The sequence below is a fragment of the Ambystoma mexicanum genome, chromosome 13, assembly GCF_040938575.1.
Source record: "Ambystoma mexicanum isolate Mex_15411 chromosome 13, UKY_AmexF1_1, whole genome shotgun sequence".
Lineage (NCBI taxonomy): Eukaryota > Metazoa > Chordata > Amphibia > Caudata > Ambystomatidae > Ambystoma > Ambystoma mexicanum.
In genome coordinates this window covers 347,706,084-347,724,046 of record NC_090938.1, presented here as the reverse complement: position 1 = coordinate 347,724,046, position 17,963 = coordinate 347,706,084, and the positions used below count along the sequence as shown (strand labels likewise).

Genomic DNA, 17,963 nt, shown 5'->3' with positions numbered 1-17,963 from the left:
TCTTCAATGATGGTGCTCTGTTTAATTCTGATTTGATATTTTCAAATTCTTCTTCGCACTCTCTGTTCCATTCAAATGACTTCTTCTTTAGAAGTTCACGTAGCGGAACAGTATGTATGGCAAAATCCTTTATAAACTTAGAATAGTACTCTGCCATTCCAATGAACGTACGCACGCCCTCCTTTGACTCTGGTCTTGGCATGTTCATTATGGCATCAGCAAGTTGTTTCCTTGGTTTTATGCCGCTAGCAGATATGGTATGTCCTAAATATTCGATTTCGCTACGATTTATATTACATTTATCTCTACTAAGGGTCATACCTGCTTCATATAACTTCTTGTAGACATGTTGTAATCTTTCATTATGCACCTTCTGGTTGACGGCGTGTACCAGTATGTCATCTTGAAAACAAATAATCCCTTCGTCACCTTCAAATAGTTTGTGCATGATTCTCTGAAATACTGAAGCAGCTGACACCAACCCAAATGGCAATCTTCTGTATTGATACAGCCCATCAGGCGTGATAAAGGCTGTCATTTTCTTAGAATCCCTATGAAGTTTAACCTGATGGTATGCTGATGTTAGATCCAGAGTGGAAAAATACTTCGAGGGTCCAATAGTGGATACAATCTCTTGAATATTGGGGAGTGGATGTCTGTCCGGGATCACGCACTTATTTAATTCTCTCATGTCTACACATATTCTCAATTTTCCGGATTTTTTTCTTAATACAACTAACGGTGAAACCCATTCACTGGCATCTATTCTCTCGATGATTTTCTGATCTTCCAATAATTTAATCTCCTTTCTTACTTCTTCTCTCATTGAAAGCGGGATGTTGCGTAACTTCTGCGCAACAGGAACATGTCCTGGCTTCATTTTGATCTCATGAACAAACCCACGCAGACATCCGATGTCTTTCCTGAAAATTTCTTTCACCATATCAGCTTCCTTGGCGACTTCTTTGTTTCCTTGAAGTCTTCCAGCGTTGTTTTCAACTGAATATACAGACTCATCCGACGCAGCATCCAACTTCACTTTGAGTTTGCATTGGTGGGTCCAACTTAACAAAGGCGTTCTCCCCTTCTTTGTTATGTATATTTTCCCATTTGCTTTCCTCTCCTTGAATTTGAGTGCTCCCCAAAACCATCCAATGACATCTATTTTAACTTCGCCATATGCTCTGGGATTTATGTCTGGTTCATGCAGGTATTCATGTTTCTTCCTGTCCCAGAAAATTTGTGGTATCAAGGTATATTTTGCACCTGAATCAATCATCATGTGCATGTTGGTTCCATCAACACAAACTACGGCCTTGGGGCTTTCTATTTCTTGTTCATTTTCTTCGTCTGTCACGACAAACACACATTCTTCTTCATCTTCATCACTATTTTCATCGCTTCCTATCCAGTTAGTGGAAGTGTTTTGCCTTCTGCAACATCGTGCGTAATGCCCCTTGCCTTTGCATTTCCCACATATAATTTTCAAAGCAGGACATTCCGGGTTATCCGCCCAATGATCCATGCTATCACATCTAAAACATCTCCCTGTGTTCTTCCTTCTAGGGTCGTCTCCACGCCTGTGCGGACTTTTCTTTCTCACATCACTGTTATAAATTCTGGAGCTTGGTTTTTTCCTTTTATCATCATTCCACGGTAATCTCCCGTTTCTTTCTGATTTGTATCTCCTATTGGAATTTCCTGAAATTTGGGCAATGGGTTCATTCTCTTTACTTGTAGTAAGTGTATTATGCTTCTCTTTTGAAATTTCATGTTTAATATCAGTATTTTGCATCCTGCTTTCTAATTCTTTAACACATTTCTCAGTGTGCTCCACTTCCTTGGCCACACGTAAGACAGTGTCCAAGTTGGGGTCGTCCTCAGCCCATAATCTTTCTCTTACTTTGCTACTCCTACACTCCAGCATGAATTGATCTCTCAACCTCTCGTCCAACTGAGTATTGAAATTGCATATCTTGGCTAGCTTTCTCAAACTAGTGATGTACTGTTCTATGCTCTCACCCTCTCCTTGAGTTCTTTTCCCAAATTTATAACGTTCCAAAATAGTGCTCAGTTTCTTTTCATAATGTTTTCCCATCTTCTTCACTGACCGCTCATATTCATTTAAGTCATTATCTTCATCAGAAAGTAGATCTGGTAGATCTTCAAATTTTTCCTGCCCCGCCGGGCCTAAACAATGCATTAAAAGAGACTTCCTCCTCTCCACGCTGCAATTCTGACCACATACAACGCCAGCGTAATGTTCAAATGATTTAATCCATCTTTTCCATGGAATAGCTGGTTCACCAACATCCGAAAGAAAAAACATTGGCGGTGGTACACTATTGAAAGACATGCTGACCACAAAATATATGTGCCACAAAATTGGAAAGGGTTGACCAAATATGTGAATTACGGTCTCCTTAATGTCTCTTTTAAATTCGAATGCAGGGAGTTGCTGCAGTACAATAATGTATCACTTTAATTCTCTGTTTCTTTTTTTTCAATGTACTTGCGCACAGTGTAGAGAATATGGGTGGATGGCTTGAAATGGTTAATTATCAGCCAACAATATGACTTCCTGCAAATTTAAACGCTTATCAGTTCAATGTACCTTCTCTTTCCATGTGATTGCGCCTTTATACTGAGAATTACAGTAGATGGAAAACTTGTAACTGACAAAAAAATAAACACCTCTATTCTGTGAAATACGGTAAGCTTAACAGCACAGGCCAAGAGGCGTGTCCGGACGGCATACATTAAAAGTAAACACAATCAGGATTAAGAACAACTACTCACTTAATTGACTTTGACTAGCCGTCGCTGGAAGTCGAGTTGATCGTAAGCGGAGCGGAGTGGCCACAGCTTTTATGACAGCTGCAGGGCCTGCTCACGCACATAAATCACGGCTGGCAAACCGAGCGTAGAAGATGGTAACAGATTCAGGTAAGATGAAAGCCTGGGGCACACAAAGGGGCGGTGGGGCCTGAAGATCCTCGTCGCCACTTGAAGTGTTTAATTACACGCAGGGAGACGTGATTTATAGGCAAGCTATTTATTTACATTAATAGCTAAGTGAAAGTGAATTGGCCCCACCGACCGTGGAAAGCAACTGACAATGAGACGCGTTTGAAACTCGCATTCCAAACATACGTCTTTATGTTCTATTCACCCTTCCATCACGGGAGCTCGCGTAGGGTCCCGTGATGAAATGATGAAAGGACATTACAGTTGTCCTTATGAAAAAGGGGGAGTGTGGTGCTGCCCCTTTAAGGGTTTCAGCACACGGCGGAGTGACGTTGTACTCCGCCACGTGCACTATAAAATGGGCGTTCCCGGTCACCGAACTCACCAGTGTCCGACTGTGTCTGTGGGTGGGAGGGGGCTCGCAGAGATACCGATAACCGCTGCAGACATGCAACACCCTCCAGACCTTCAAATCAGATCCTCACTGCAGTGAGTGGGCCTGATATGGGCGTCTGGTGGTGCATTTTTTTACGCACATTCACTCAGGCCACCACACAATATACACTTCCATTCATGCAGACACGTCATTTTTTTAACATTAGCCCAGGTCCAGAATCCTCTCCTCTTGGTGGGTCCTGCAACGGCTCTTCAGATCCGTGCAGGAACCAAGGCGATGCTTCCTGTTTTCTGCACATACGTCCCTCTGAAGAACACCCCAGCAGCACTGCGTGGGGGGCACGCCCCCTTGCACAGAGAACCGAAAACTTTTTCACGAGGAAAAGATGCAAGTGATTAACACGGACAGGTGTACAAGAGAACGCGAACTTTTATGTTAATACATTATAGCTGTGTAACTATGTCACTGTCTTCTATGGAGTGGGATGCATCGGCTCAGTGGAGTAACTTTGCTGAAAATGTTGGGGGGGCATGGCATCGGAAGAAAAGGTTCCCCTGCCAAATCAATGGGGACAAAATGGTGTGCCATGAAAGTTGGGAGGGGGCAAACACCCCTGCCCCCCCCCCCTAAAATTACGCCCGTGCATCGGCTAGTTCTATTGTAACCTCTATGAGGTGAAACAGACATCATGGAGCTGCCTCTTGTGAAGACAGGATTCTCCGTTTAGCAGAAAGTGCCCCCAAAAGAAGACACATCTGCTAGGACCACGGTATATTTCATCAAAGGGAGCACTTAATTAGACCATGGTCTGACTCTGACCATGCTTAAAAAGTATTCAATGAGGCTATGACATTCTGTACTTAAGGACCTGAAACTCCATAAAGAAGTGTCTAAAGCCCCACCAAAAAGGAAACACTATCTTGGAACAGATTAGACTACCAGCAGATCTCAGTTAAGTGAAATGAGCTTAACTCATTTCCGATGACCCCCGCTACACCACCTTCACCTACCATTCTCCACTAGCCTGCCAAAAACAGCAGCCGCCATCTCAGAACGGGACGTACTTGCTCTACCTTCGAGGAATGGACCTAGCAAAACTCCCCATGACGTGGCTCCCACTTTAGGTTCTTTGAAACGTATTCATTAAGCACAGAGTTAGGTCTGTGGTGTTAAATTGCACTAAGTTATATGAAAACGTCACTTCACGTTGCATGCACCCTTCTATGCAATTCACAACATCTTAGAAAGGGAAAACGGGCACAGCGGCTGTAAGTATGCATATTATATTAGTGAATAAACGAAGGGGTTAATGTTTCCTAGCAGGAAGTGAGACGTGCTTTCATCTGCGCACGGCGTAATGATGAAATAGCCAATAGTATCCGCTCACGTGACCAGGAAGATGGAAACTTCCGGGTCTTAGTGGGAAACATAACAAGCAGTAGATGAAGTGTGATAGAAGAACAGTAAAGGGTATTTGATAGAGGGTGGGCAAGTAAAATGGATGAGCAGTTGATATAGGTGATTTTCCCATTGGATTGTGTTCGGAGATAGCATCCTCCAGACTTAATATACAGCGGCTGATGCGACCTCCTAGGGGTTGAAGGAGGTCATCTGAACCAAGATACCATACAACTCACTCCGCAGAGATAACGATGGAATTGGACACTGAGGTCTGAGCGGAGAGAGGGGGCCACACATGCCCCAACCTGTCAGACATTAAGAGGTGAGTACTGGCCAAGAAGCAAATAGAGACGGGGTTGAGGCCGGAGCCTGGAAAGACAGTGAATACATTGGAGCAGACAGTAGAGGAGAGGTATCCAGAGGCGAGCGGCTCAGGGAAATGGAGTAAAGTAGACCTTTGGTGTTGACGAGAGCGGGTTTGGTGCCGGGACTAGAAAGGAAAAGAGGAATAACAGGAGGAGAATGCGGTAGAACCTAAGGAAAAACGAGTTGGGGAAAGGGGATTACAGCGGATTGCGGAGACTGGGTGGTGGAAGCTCGATGACCAGACAGTGGAGAAAGTAGTAGAAGGCGACAGGTAGAAACTCGGCAATACTTTGGAAAAGGTGAGGGAGAGATGAGGGAGTGGCTAGATGGCACAGGCGGTGGAAAGACTAACATAAGGAGGAAATGCTTAGAGGCCAAGGGAAACAGCTGAGAGATTGGCAAAGAGACTTAGGAAGAGGCCAGTGAAGAAACTAGTGAGGTACATTTTGGACGACAAATGAGGCGTTGGGAGGCTTTGAAGGCAATGAGGAAGATGCAGGGAGATATCAAGGAGAACCTGTTGGAGAGGGAGGGTTCGCTAAAACGCCCAGAAGAGTAGGGGATATTACAGAAGATGATGGGGCGTTGGTAGAGCCTAATGTAAACATGGAGACTGGAGGGATGAGGCTGTGCAAGAGAAAGAGATCGGGGCTTAGAGGCTAAAGAGATAGACAGCGATACATTGAAGATGGAGTTGGTGGATGGAAGAGAAGACCATATGGATGCAGAAAATGGAGGAGCAGAAGAGAGACAGACTAGGGGAGAAAGAGTCAGACAAGTGTTAAGGGTCAAATAGGGGAGAAAGTGATGGAAAGGTTAAACGAGAGCACATGACTCTGTTATGGAGGAGGAGGCAGAACATTAAGAAACCGTAGTTAGTCTGAAAAAGAGTACAAGGGAGGAAGTAGTATAGATAGACCTGCAGAGAAGGAGTGCAGAAAATGCTACAGGAGAAACAGGCTGAAGAGAGAGGACACGAAACACTCTGGTGGAGAAAGTGGAAAGTGAAGGAGAGGCAAGCCCCTGAAATAAATGAAAGACCTTATGAAAGGCTGCAGTACAGGCAGAGAGTAAGGGTGAAACTAGAAAAGAGTTTATGGAGAGCCTGGAGTATTGATTGTAAGAGAGGAAGGCTTGGGCTAGCATAAAAGGTGAGTTAGGAGTCTATGACAAGTAGGAGCAAGCAAGGCAAAAGGAGATGTAGCTGATGGCGACCTACAGAGCGAGATGCCAGACGGAGATTGAGGCAGAAACTGACATAATGGTGGATGGGTTTGTTATTAAGAAGGTGCGATTGCAGGAGGGGTTGGAGGAAAAAGCAAGAGTGAAAAAGCTGCTGGAGTCAGATAGCATTGGAGACGGCATGGCAGAGTCTAGAGTAGGCAGCGCTCGAGGGAGGTAGAGGCGCAAGGAAATTGAGTGGCTGAAGAGGACCATAATAAGCTTAAGGAGAGGAATTGGCTGTAGGAGATGGCACAATATTTGGGGAAGTTCTATGAGAAAGAGCGAGCAAGGGAGATGCTGAAGGTTTCAGTGACCAAGAGGTGAAGGGAGAAAGAGTTATTGAGGATGGCAATGGGAGAGATAAAGGGCAGAAACAGTGAGCAAGGAAAAGCTTAAATTGTAACAGTGAGATTCGCAGAAAAGCAAGGATGGCTTAACGGATGGGTTGAAGGGGTGCAAGAGAGGAAAGTATTGGCAATGAGTATTGCCAAAGCCGATAGAAATGACTACCTTTTACTGTGAAAAGCTTGTGTGAAGTATAATATTGGGTAGAAACATCCCTGTCTGCCTACGCCTGTGATTACCTTGAACTGTCAACTTTTTTTGTGATATTCTTGAACATTTTGCCAGTGAGTCCCTATACATGTCTCGCTGGGGATGTTATGCCCCTTTCTCTAAGTAGGGGGCACAATGATAGTGGCCCTTGATTTCACTACCCGAGTAACCTTACTCAAACACTGCAGTGTGCCCAGGCTCTTGTTAATGTCAGTGGTACCTTTGTCGTGGCCGCACCATCTGTCGCCATTTCACCACACATGGAGCCTTTGTTGATCTCTGGTAAAGCCCTAAAATGGCAGCTTTGGTTTGTTTAAATCCAGTAACAAATTGCCAACATGGCAAATTAACTTGGTTGGTGTGCGGGTGTGTATGTATGTGTGTTTTGCAATGCTACAATTTACAACATAGGGTAATTCCTGTCATGAGAACCAACCATGAGATCACAAAGCGTGCGTGAGGGTTATCTTTGTGCACTTGGGCGTGTGATGTCTGGGTTTCCTCTGATTTTGCACACCAAAATGTCAGGTTAAGCTTGTATGCGACAACCAGCACTGATTGCCTGATCGCCAAAAGGTTTAGTGGCGCGTGCATGGATAGTAAGGGTTAGACCTTACTTCTGGTTTAGGAATATATACCGAAACTCTGCATAAGGGTCTTGTCAAACACTGGGATTTCATCTGCATGCTTCAAGACAGACCCAAAGCTTTTCTTACACACGAGAGTACAACCTGGGGTATATTTTTAGTAGATCATCAATCCCCATTAAATTCACTTTCTAAACCACTTTTATTTTTTATTAGACAAAACTTTAAAATATTGTACAAAGGATTCAAATTTTCTTTTTTTAAAGCGCGGACTAAGTGTCCTGCAGTCTGGTCGTGGTTACTTCAGGGGTTGATGATTTTTTTTCCATTTTCACGAGTGGCATGCACCAGGTGAGGAGAACATGAGTGTCAACTTTACCAAATTGATCTGTGCGACGCACCAACTAAGTGAGCTGCAGGCTGTTCTCGCACCGTGAGTTTGATGAATGGGCTCTGTGATGAATTGGTTAAGTCCTTCCTTATTTCTTTTCAATAGGCAAGGTCTACTAGATGGCATAAAATAGATGCAGCCTCTGCAGTAAATTAGCTAAATCCCTGGCCGTAACCAATCCAGACTTCAACACAGTGTCTTATTGTGACATATCAGCCCCGTCTGTGGGCATAGATGATATTATTTCAACAATTGTGCCAGACAGTTCAATCATTGCATCACTCCCACACTTCAACATCACTAGCAAAACTTTACAATCACTCACCAATATTTTGAACAATTTAACATCTTTCGGCAATGATTTGAAAAAGTCAATAGGAGAGCAAGTTTTGAACAGGCTGGTCGATTCACTATTGATAGCACAAGCTCAGCATCTACTCACACCTCTGTTACCATGTAATCTGCTGGTAGATTAACTTGTTGGTGCTACTACTAAGGGAGTGGACCCAGAAGCCTACAGCTCTGAGTTTTCAGTGGCTGCTACTGGTATGGGTGAAAGGAAGGCCTTTAGTAGCGAGGATTCAAAACGGAAACCACAAAAAACATTAAAGGTAGTACAAGAATAAACAGAACATTTCTAACAATTTTGTTTGCTCCACAAACCAGAAAAGTGTGGCAGTAATTCTCCCAGATATGCAAAACATTGTATTAGTTACTATGGTTTACGTGGGCTTTGACTTGTTACATAAAAAAGGAATGTTACAAAGAAAAACACAACAAGCAGTCTTGATTTTATACAGCGCTCTATATATCATTCGTATGATCTCAAAGCGCTGCTAGGTTGAATGCCCTTAGGAACTGCAGTTCCGCTCCGTGGAGAGAGATGGTGTCATAGGGTGCGTGTGTGCACCAGTTATGTGTGCAGGTGATGTAATTGCTGGATCGTAGTTGCATCCTAGCGTTGGGTGTGGTGTTGAGGATATCAGTTGGATGTGTGCTGTCTGGTGGGTAGACATCCAGACTGGGTTTGGCTGCGTTGGGCCTGAAGGATACTTATGTGAGCAACTAGGCTGGAAGGACATGGGATAGCTGCATTTTGTTAGGGTGATGAGGTGTTCATGGGGTAGTGTTCGTATGTGAACAGCTAGGCCGAATTTAACGTGGGTATAGCTGTGTTCTAGTTGTGTGATGGTGTATAGTACAGAGTAGGCGTAGTGATGCGATGTGATATGATGGTTCATCTTTAAGGCGCCCAAGACCAGGTGCGTGAACAGGATAGCAGGGAACAAATTGACACGCGGACACACAGTGACAGGGTGCTGGGCTTAATGCGACAGAAGGGGGGCATACGGATATATAGCACAGCACATGGATTAAGAAAGCAGGGTACACAGTGATATACGGGTGATGTCGGCACACATGATGACAAGAGGGTTGGGTAATGCATTGGGGTACATAGCGATATCACAGGAACTGGATGGCAGGCAGCACAGCGACACACGGACACACAGTGATGGGGGCTGGGCTTACAGCAGTTTACATGGATAGGAGGGGGACATAGGGATATACAGCAACTGCATGGGGAACAAGAAAGCAGGGTACACAGAGGCATGTGCACGTTAGCACACACAGGAACTAGAGGGTAGGGTAATTCTATCCATTCCATCCGTCCATTTCTTCATCCATTCATTCCATCCGTCTGTTCCATCAATGCATCCGTCCGTTTCTTCCATTCTTCATTCCATGCATCCGATCCATTCCATCGTTCCGCCCATCCGATCCATTCCATAAACTCGTCTGTCTATTCATTCCATGTACATATTCCTTCCATCTACATACATTCCATTCATTCCACATGGGTCCATCTGTTCGATCATTTCCATCCATTCCTTCCATCCATTCCTCGTCAATAAACTTTGAAAAAAGCTGTTGCTCACGAGCAGGCAAATGCTAGTATTGACCAACCTTTATCGATCGCCTACTCCATTAGCTATACTTGATAATTCTGCAGAAGAGTTGGGGTTTGCTGATTCGACTCCCTGAGCACAGCCAAGACCAGGTATCATCAACTAAGATTTATTTTCAGATTATTGAGTCAATACAGTTTAATTATCTGTTTTAACATGACAAATTAAGCTCTTTTACAGTATGACTTAATACTTGCGAACTGTTGGTCTGTAGGTGATCCTCTTATATTTTACTTGCAGAGTATTTTCACCTACGGTATCGTCCCTCTAAATCGCCAGCAAATCTTAGATTTATTTTGTGAAGTTTCATAGTTAAGAGTGATAACAACTTTTAACATAAATCGGGTGGAATTTGTTTATTCCTATGATGTAACTAAAGTAAACCTACATATCACACATCCGGCCATTATGAAATGAATTCATACAGATTAAGATTTACGATTTAATGTCTATAACTAAAATCAGTTTTGTGTCATGTGGTTGTAAATCTCCCTCAGAGTTGACTAGCCTGAGCAAAGCCTATCCTGCCAAAATGTAAGGATTACCCTCATAATTATTAAAGTGTATTATTTTAATCTGACACCTGAAAACGCCTAGTTAAATTTAACAACACTGCTCTTCCACATTAAGATTGTGGGACTGATTGTTCTTGGTTACAGTCCATTTTGCCATCTAGCTAGAAATCTAGCTTTTGATGTTAAATGATAGGCTAAAGTTGCTTTCTTGGATGGGTACACCTTTTTTATTCCATTGGGTAATTTTAGATTTTTTTTAAGGGTTCATGACGTTATTTTGCTCTAAGAAACTTGGGTGTCTGAGAATCCTTACAGCCATAGCTTTCATTGTACACTTAAAAGAAGCTCAGAGGGTGTCATGCGGGATGTCTTAACGGCTGTTAAAACTAAGCTATTGGTAATGGTGGAGGAGATTAAAACGACCAGTAACATGTTGGTGGCGCGATTAATTTGGCGTGAACGAGGCATTTACGAGGACTGGTTACTCATTAATGTTTACAGTCCACCTAACCGCTCTTGTTCACAAACTAAGAGTGCACATTGGTAAAATGTTGGGTTACTGCTTGGAGGTAGCCACAGATGTTGATCACTTAAGTCTGTGACCTCGGATGATGTTTTTGTAACGTAATTGGTTGACTTGGAGGCACCAATCTGATATCACTCTTACAGGGTGCAAAATATGCACTTGCCACTAGCCATTGGCTAGTGATATTTGACTGTTGTGAGAAAGAAACGGTGTGCTGTGTACATATAGAATTGAGGTCAGAAGTGACCTTTTTATGGATGGCTAGTAGCCTGTAATTTAAATGTGTGCCCCTCACTAAAAGACCAATTTGAAAGGCTTGAAATGGGTGGAGGCACTACAGTTTATGGGGCCTTTCAATGCTGAATAGTAGAATTCGGTGTGGCATAACGTAATCCAGGGTTGTCTCTAGGTTACTTCAGGGATTGAAATACAAATGTGACCAAGCGCTAAAGGCAAATCCTAGATAATCTGGCATCACCCAGTAAGCAGGAGCTATGCCTGAAGGACCATGAGCTGGAACATAACATGTTGCAAGTATAACTGCCACCTTCGATGCAAACTATAACTTTGTATCTATCATATATGACCCATTATGCTTCAGATGCCTTCTAGGTCTGTCCCAGTGCTCCTTTTACGCATTTCCAAACACACGCAGTTAATGTCACATGGGTACGTTTGTATGGCACCAGATAGCCTGGGGCATCAAAAATAGCCCCTGTTATCCGTTGATATCAAGCTAACGAGTCTTTTCTAAGTTACAAGCAGGAGCTAAACTGTCTCCAGCTCCCGGCAGTATTGATCACTGTAGTTTATTCGTGCCTTCCCTTAGACTTCCTTTCCTTTGACCCTAAAAGGGAGGTTCAAATGGTAGTCATTCACACTTTTTTTAAATGTTCTCAGCGATATATTCTAAATATCCATAGGCTTTCTTGTAAACCTCTTCTGTTGCCTTCATGAGCATCCATCTTTCCTGTACCTTCAAGGCGTTCACAATGCTTTTCCTTAAGCATTTAAAACAAATCGGATTAGTAGATATTGACAATGCATTCCCAAAACGTTATCATACACCATACAATATTGGATTATGGAAGCTACTACTGATGCGGCATTCGGGTGCAGATCTAACTTTGTGGCTCCTGCTGCCGCATGCAAACATCCTGAAACTATCTCTTTTGTAGGTCCTACATCTGGAATTTGGAGAGCACATTGTGGATCGGAATATCCCGGGAGCCTGAAAATTGCTTTGCCGTGTGACAGACCGACCCGGTTCCCTGTCCACCCCTGACAACTACCGGGAGGAAGAAGCATGCGTACAGCGCCAAGATGGCCGCCATCTGTTTGCCTTGACTGGGCGGCCGTGAGCTGTGCCGGGAGACTTGGAGGCAGGTTCGCACTTCGGACCACATAGAGAGAAGCCAGGTGTCACGACCAGCGAGAAATACATCTTGCTGTGGGCTCAGGTTGCCAGCCAGGGAGCACGCATGGTACCGAGGCACAAGGGAGCAGCACATCAGTGGTGACGGACACCCAAGCCTCCACCGAGATACACTGTTGGGGGGCCGCGGCACATGGTAGGAGATCCGCCAACCAGGGCAGGGGAAGGGCTCTGTTACCTGGAACAGCATCCTTAAGCGGGCCAACTTAGATCTGGTGTGCTCTGCGGCGAACATATGAAGCAATACAGCCCCTGCCAACCTGGTAAAGTGGCTTGAATGAGGAGGGGTCCACACTATTTTGTATAGTGTGGTGATGTTTACTGGGACTTCTTATAAGGCTTAGAACTTACTTACAATTGCAGACCCGTTCTGTGAAAGCAGCTGTTCTGCAATGTGGAACTGATGCTCCTCAATGCTTCCCTACATCAGCATGCCAATCCACAGGGTGCACAGTAAACTGGACTAAAAACTGCAGAGCCTCTGTCGTCAAATTAAAGGGTGCCTTCACAAGGGAACTAAGACAGGGACCAGTACCGGGTAGTGCTGCTGAGGAAGAAGTGGCGAGTGGTGACATCCTTTGTTGAAGGCTTGTGTGGCGCACAAGGTATGGGCTTGCCCTTCCCTGCAACCTGGCTACCAGTGGCTGCTTGCAGACACTTATAAAATGTCATAAATCTTTAGAAAACTACATCACCATTAAGTGCTCCTTGGAGATATAGCAAGTAGCGGCCTAGCATTCTTCCTCTTCTTCCTTGATGCCTGGCCCTCTGAACACTCCTCGTCCTCTCAGCTCATGCTGCCTGACTCCTGGGCTCCCATGATGCTGCCCCCCATGGCACTCTGGCCGAAGCTTCCTGCTACGCATATGACCCCCAACTCATCTTCAAACTTCCCTCCTCCTCTCTTCCCACCTCCCGTCCGCTGTCCAGTCTTGGTGTATCTCCAACGATCTCTGTCTCAATGCAGCAAGACCGAGATACTACCTATTGGGACTCCTGTTCCCATCCTCCCCTCTGCGCTCTGTCCCCCCTCTATGGGTTTTCCTCCTTCCTCTGAAGCTAAAAACCTAGGGATCACCTTTGACTCGTCTCTTTCTTACGCTCCTCATATCCTGGACCTTGCCAGGAAGGCCCACTTTCAACTTCACCTCCTCAAAGGCATTCTCCCTTTCCTCACATTCCCCAGAAGCTCAAATGTCTCCCGAGCTCTGTTTCTTTCCAGGCTGGCCTACTGCAACAGCCTCTTCCTTAATCTTCCTTCTTCCTCTCTCCGCCCCCTTCAACGAATCCAGAATAGGGCTGCACAACTTATCCTTGGCCTCAAGCCCAGGGACCATATCTTGCCAGCCCTAAAATCTTTCCACTGGCTACCTGTGTCATCCACAAGGCTATCTGGGGCCCCGCTATCTGCAGCTCGCTCTCACTAAATACTCTCCTTCTAGATGCCTTTGATCCTCCGGCTCCAACCCTATGCTGGTCAAACGCTTCTCTAAGCAGAGAGCTGGTGGCAGATCTCTCTCTCTTCGGCTGGCTCCCTCCTCTGGAACAGCCTCCCCCTTCGCCGTGAGCCAGACCTACCCAAGTTCTGCAAACGGCTCAAGATCCTCCTCTTCTCTCCCACCTTCTTTCCCCCTTCCTTGCTAAGTCGCTGTGATTGGGTGACTGACAAGATACCTTATGAGTCTTTGAGTTCTGGCCTTTCTCCTGCCCCCCGCACTTGCCCTTGGCTCCTACCTGCCCGTGTTTGCTACCACAGGCGTGCACTTATTAAGATGTCTATCTCCCTCTCTGGGCTTCACTGCCTCGCACTTACCTGCTGTCCTGCATCAGGCTCCCTGCCACTTCCCCTTTTGGGTCCTTCTCGCACTCACATCCCACGCCCCCTCTCCTTTCCCTCCTTCACTACACTTGCGTGTTCTGAATTTCACAAGGCGTAGTAGGACCGTTATTGTCTTGTTCTATCAATTTTTTTACTGTATTGTTTGTAATTTGCTCCCTTGTCCCCTTCCCTTCTTGCCTTGTGGCACTTTGAAACACTTCTGAGATGTATACACACCTTATAAATGCACAATGGATAAATCTGTGAGCCATGACCAAAGGGACCAAACTGTATACGTGTAGTATAGCAGCACATTTTCTAATGATAATTTTACAGACTTAATACATCTGAATATCTTTTTTGTATTCACATATTGATTGAACATTTAACAATTAAAGACATTACAATACCATGACAGTATAAATAAATAAGACCATCCATTCCCCCTATACCATTTAATGATCAGAAACCATGTTTACAAATATTTATAACTCCAGAAACCTCCCCCAAATCTCTTCATGTAGCTTGAATTTCTTATTCCTGTATAGCATCACCCTTTCTAGTAGAGACATGCTATGTAGATCTTCCAACCATGCTGAAGCCATAGGCAATTTCTCGCTCTTCCATTCCTGTAATATAATTTTCTTTGTTGACAATGAAGCCCTGTAGCACCAACCCCTTTTGGGGCATAATAGATCCTCTAAAAGATCATCCAGCCTAACACTTGGTACAACACTGAACACTGAACATGCAGCCCTTCAACTGAAGTGCAGGGCAAAAGAACGGAAGTGACTAACCTCAGGCTCATCCTCTGACAAACTGGCCTACCCCAAAGGCAACAAAGACTCGCCATCCGTGGAAAGAAAAGAGATCACATTCAGGCATGGGTCTCCGGCACATCCAGTTACTCGGATTAACTTTTCAAAATCTGCAGGGAACTAGCCAAACCCTCTGCAGTCTCCTCCTTCCCTTCTCTTTCCCAGGCCCTCTGCAGTGCACTGACCTCACACTTTGCCACCAAAACCTAGGACATTTTGACCACCCTTATTTCACTCCCTCGCAACCCATCCCACACCCCCACCACACACCCCCTCCCTCCTCCTTCCTCCTTTTCCTCCTTCTCGCCTGTCATAGCTGAAGAAGTTATCTGCTCCATGAAGGTCTCTTCTAAACAGGTCTCCCATTACTCGTCCAGGACCATCAAGGATACAATTGGCTCGCTTGCCTCCTGCTCTCACTGATTTTTGCAATCACTCTTTTGTCATTGGATCTTTCTCCTTCCCCATAAGCACTCCATTGTGCGCCAACTCCTGGACAAGAAACCTCCTCTGACCCTACCTGTCCTACCAGCTGTCGCCCTATCTCCATCACCCCTTTCCTGGGGAAGCTACTTGAGAAGCTGGCCTTGCCCCAACTCAACTCTCACACTGAACTTGTTGGTGGCCTCCACGACCATCAATCTGGTTTCCGAGCATCCAGAGGCACGGAAACTGCTCTTCTGAACACCTGTGAAGAACTGTTCGTATATCCTGACTCCAACTCCCCAGCTGTCCTTATCCTCTCGAGCTCTCCTCAGTGTTTGACACAGTTAACCATTCCATCCTCATACAAAGTAGCCACGATACACTTGGTGATACACTTGGTATCTCGGAACAGGCGCTGGATTGGCTGTCCTCTTTCCTCACTAACTGCTCTTTCCAAGTCATCATGGGCCCCTTCTCCTCTCCTACTTCCATCTCCACCAGTGGTGTCCCCAGGGCTCTATACTCTACCACCTGGCTCTTTAACATCTACCTTGCTCTCTTTGCATACCTCAACTCCTCCAACTTCCAGTGTTACGCAGACGCACAGCTCTTCTTCAGACACTCTGCTGACCCTCTTGCACCATCCATCATCCCTTAATGCCTATCTGACATCCATTCCTGGCATGCCTGCAATAATCTCTGCCTCAACGCCTGTAAAATGGAGACCTTCCCATTGGGACCCCTGCTCCCTCCTTCTTCCCCTCACTCAGGTCTTCCTCCTTGGGCTCTTCCCCTGCGGTTTCAACTGAAGCCAGAAACCTTGGAGTCCTCTTCAACGCCTCTCTCTCCTTCCTCTCTCCTTCATCCCTCACACTCAGGACATTGCCAAGACGTCCAACTGTCAGCTCTTCCTTCTCAAAGGAATTTTACCTTTTCCCCTCAGAGGCTCAATGTGACTCAAGCCCTGGTTCTCTCTAGACTTGACTACTGTAACAGCCTCCTCCTGAATCTTCCTTCTTTCACTCTTCAACCCCTTCAGTTTATACAGAATAGGGCAGCAAGACTTATCCTTGACCTTAAGCCCAGGGACCGCATCTCTCTGGATCTATGTGATTATTGTGATGCTCGAAATTGCAGACTTTAAAAAAAAAGCAACTCTTTACACCACATGTATATGTGGGGAGAGACCCTCTGCAGCTCCTTCCCATATTAATATTATATTCTATACCCCCCACATATATATGTGGTGTAAGGAGGGGTAAACAAAAAAAAAAGTCACCATTTTCCGCCGTCGCAATTGTCAGGTCGACATTATGGTACGATTCCCATCTCTCCTGCACTAAAAAGTCTTTGCTGGCTGCACAGATTAAATTCAAATCCATCTGCATCATCCACAAGGCTGTCTGGGCCCGGGGACCAAACTATCTTCAACTTTATCTCACAAAATACTCTTGCTCTAGACCACTTCTCTCCTGTGGCACCAACTCTTTGTGTGTAAAGCATTTTGCTAAACTGAGGTCAGAGGGTCGCTCACTTTCCTCTGTGGCTTCCCTCCTTTGGAATAGCCTCCCCCTGCGCCTTGAGCAGGATCTTCTCAAATTCCGGAAGCTCATTAAGACCTTCTTCTTTCCCCCCTCATTCTCTCCTTCTCTCCTCTGCTAATTCCACAGTTGCTGAATCTGGACCCTTGGCCCTTGTGCATCTTCAGGGCTTTGACCTCCCACATCAATTCTTCCCTGCTCCTGTCTATCCTCAGCACTTTGCATCTGCACACCCGGCGCTATGGAGACTCGCACTTACACCTCCCGCGGCCCAGGCTGTGTAGTACTCATTCCTAGCACTTCGCCTCTGGCTCACCCACGAGATCGGACTCCTCAGCACTTACCCTCTCTTCCCTCTTTTTTTTCTGCACTTGCATGTTCTGAATACTCACAAGGAATAGTAGGCTCATCTCTCTCCCGCTTCCCCCCTCCCAAATATTGCGTTGCAATGTATTTCCCACCCTTGCTGCCTCCCTGCCATGTGGGCTCTTCAAAACAGTATATACTTATTGTATTAGCGCCTAAGAACCAAACAATAAATAAGATCCTTGCGCAAGGTGATGGTTGAAAAATCATAATCAACATCTAACAATAAAACCCTGTTCATTGTCTGTGTTATTTCATTCCAGAATACCCTCAAACCACTGCATTCCCAGAATATATGCTCAAATGAACCAACCCTGTGTTTACATCTCCAACAATTATTGGATTCAAGTATTCCCCTTCTGTACAGTCACTGCGGTGTCCAGTACACTCTGTTCAATATTTTCAGTTGGCAGGCTCTTTCTCCTAGGTTTAGTGATGTCAGTTGTACATTCCTGCATAATTTTCCCACCTGCCAATTTCCATTACAGATCCTAGCATTTCTGACCATTTATTTACACTTCGAAAGATGTCTGTACAATTTTGACGCTATATGGCCATCTGCTTTGAATTCCTTTAACCATTTTGCAAACGCTTTGTTCTGACTTGGTATTCTCTCACCCACAGCCCTCCTCAATTTTCTGTATTCCGTATATGTGCAATTT

The 17,963-nt window shown here is 45.1% G+C and overlaps 2 protein-coding genes across 3 annotated transcripts in view; one reads left to right on the top strand and one right to left on the bottom strand.

Moving 5' to 3' along the window:
* Positions 1–4,545, bottom strand: part of MRPL52 (mitochondrial ribosomal protein L52) — a 59,758-nt gene extending 55,213 nt beyond the window's left edge. Inside the window, exon 1 of the mRNA XM_069633859.1 lies at positions 4,375–4,545. Coding sequence (XP_069489960.1) covers positions 4,375–4,411 — 37 coding nt within the window. The 5' untranslated portion in view covers positions 4,412–4,545. The remainder of the gene's footprint in view (positions 1–4,374) is intronic.
* Positions 4,546–4,751: 206 nt separating this feature from the next.
* The window catches only part of LRP10 (LDL receptor related protein 10), a 568,013-nt gene continuing 554,801 nt past the window's right edge, over positions 4,752–17,963 (top strand). The window contains exons 1-2 of one of the 2 annotated variants that reach the window (XM_069633858.1): positions 4,752–5,087; positions 12,075–12,936. The gene's annotated coding sequence lies outside the window, so the exon portion shown is untranslated. The remainder of the gene's footprint in view (positions 5,088–12,074; positions 12,937–17,963) is intronic. The other variant, XM_069633857.1, reaches the window with a different exon arrangement.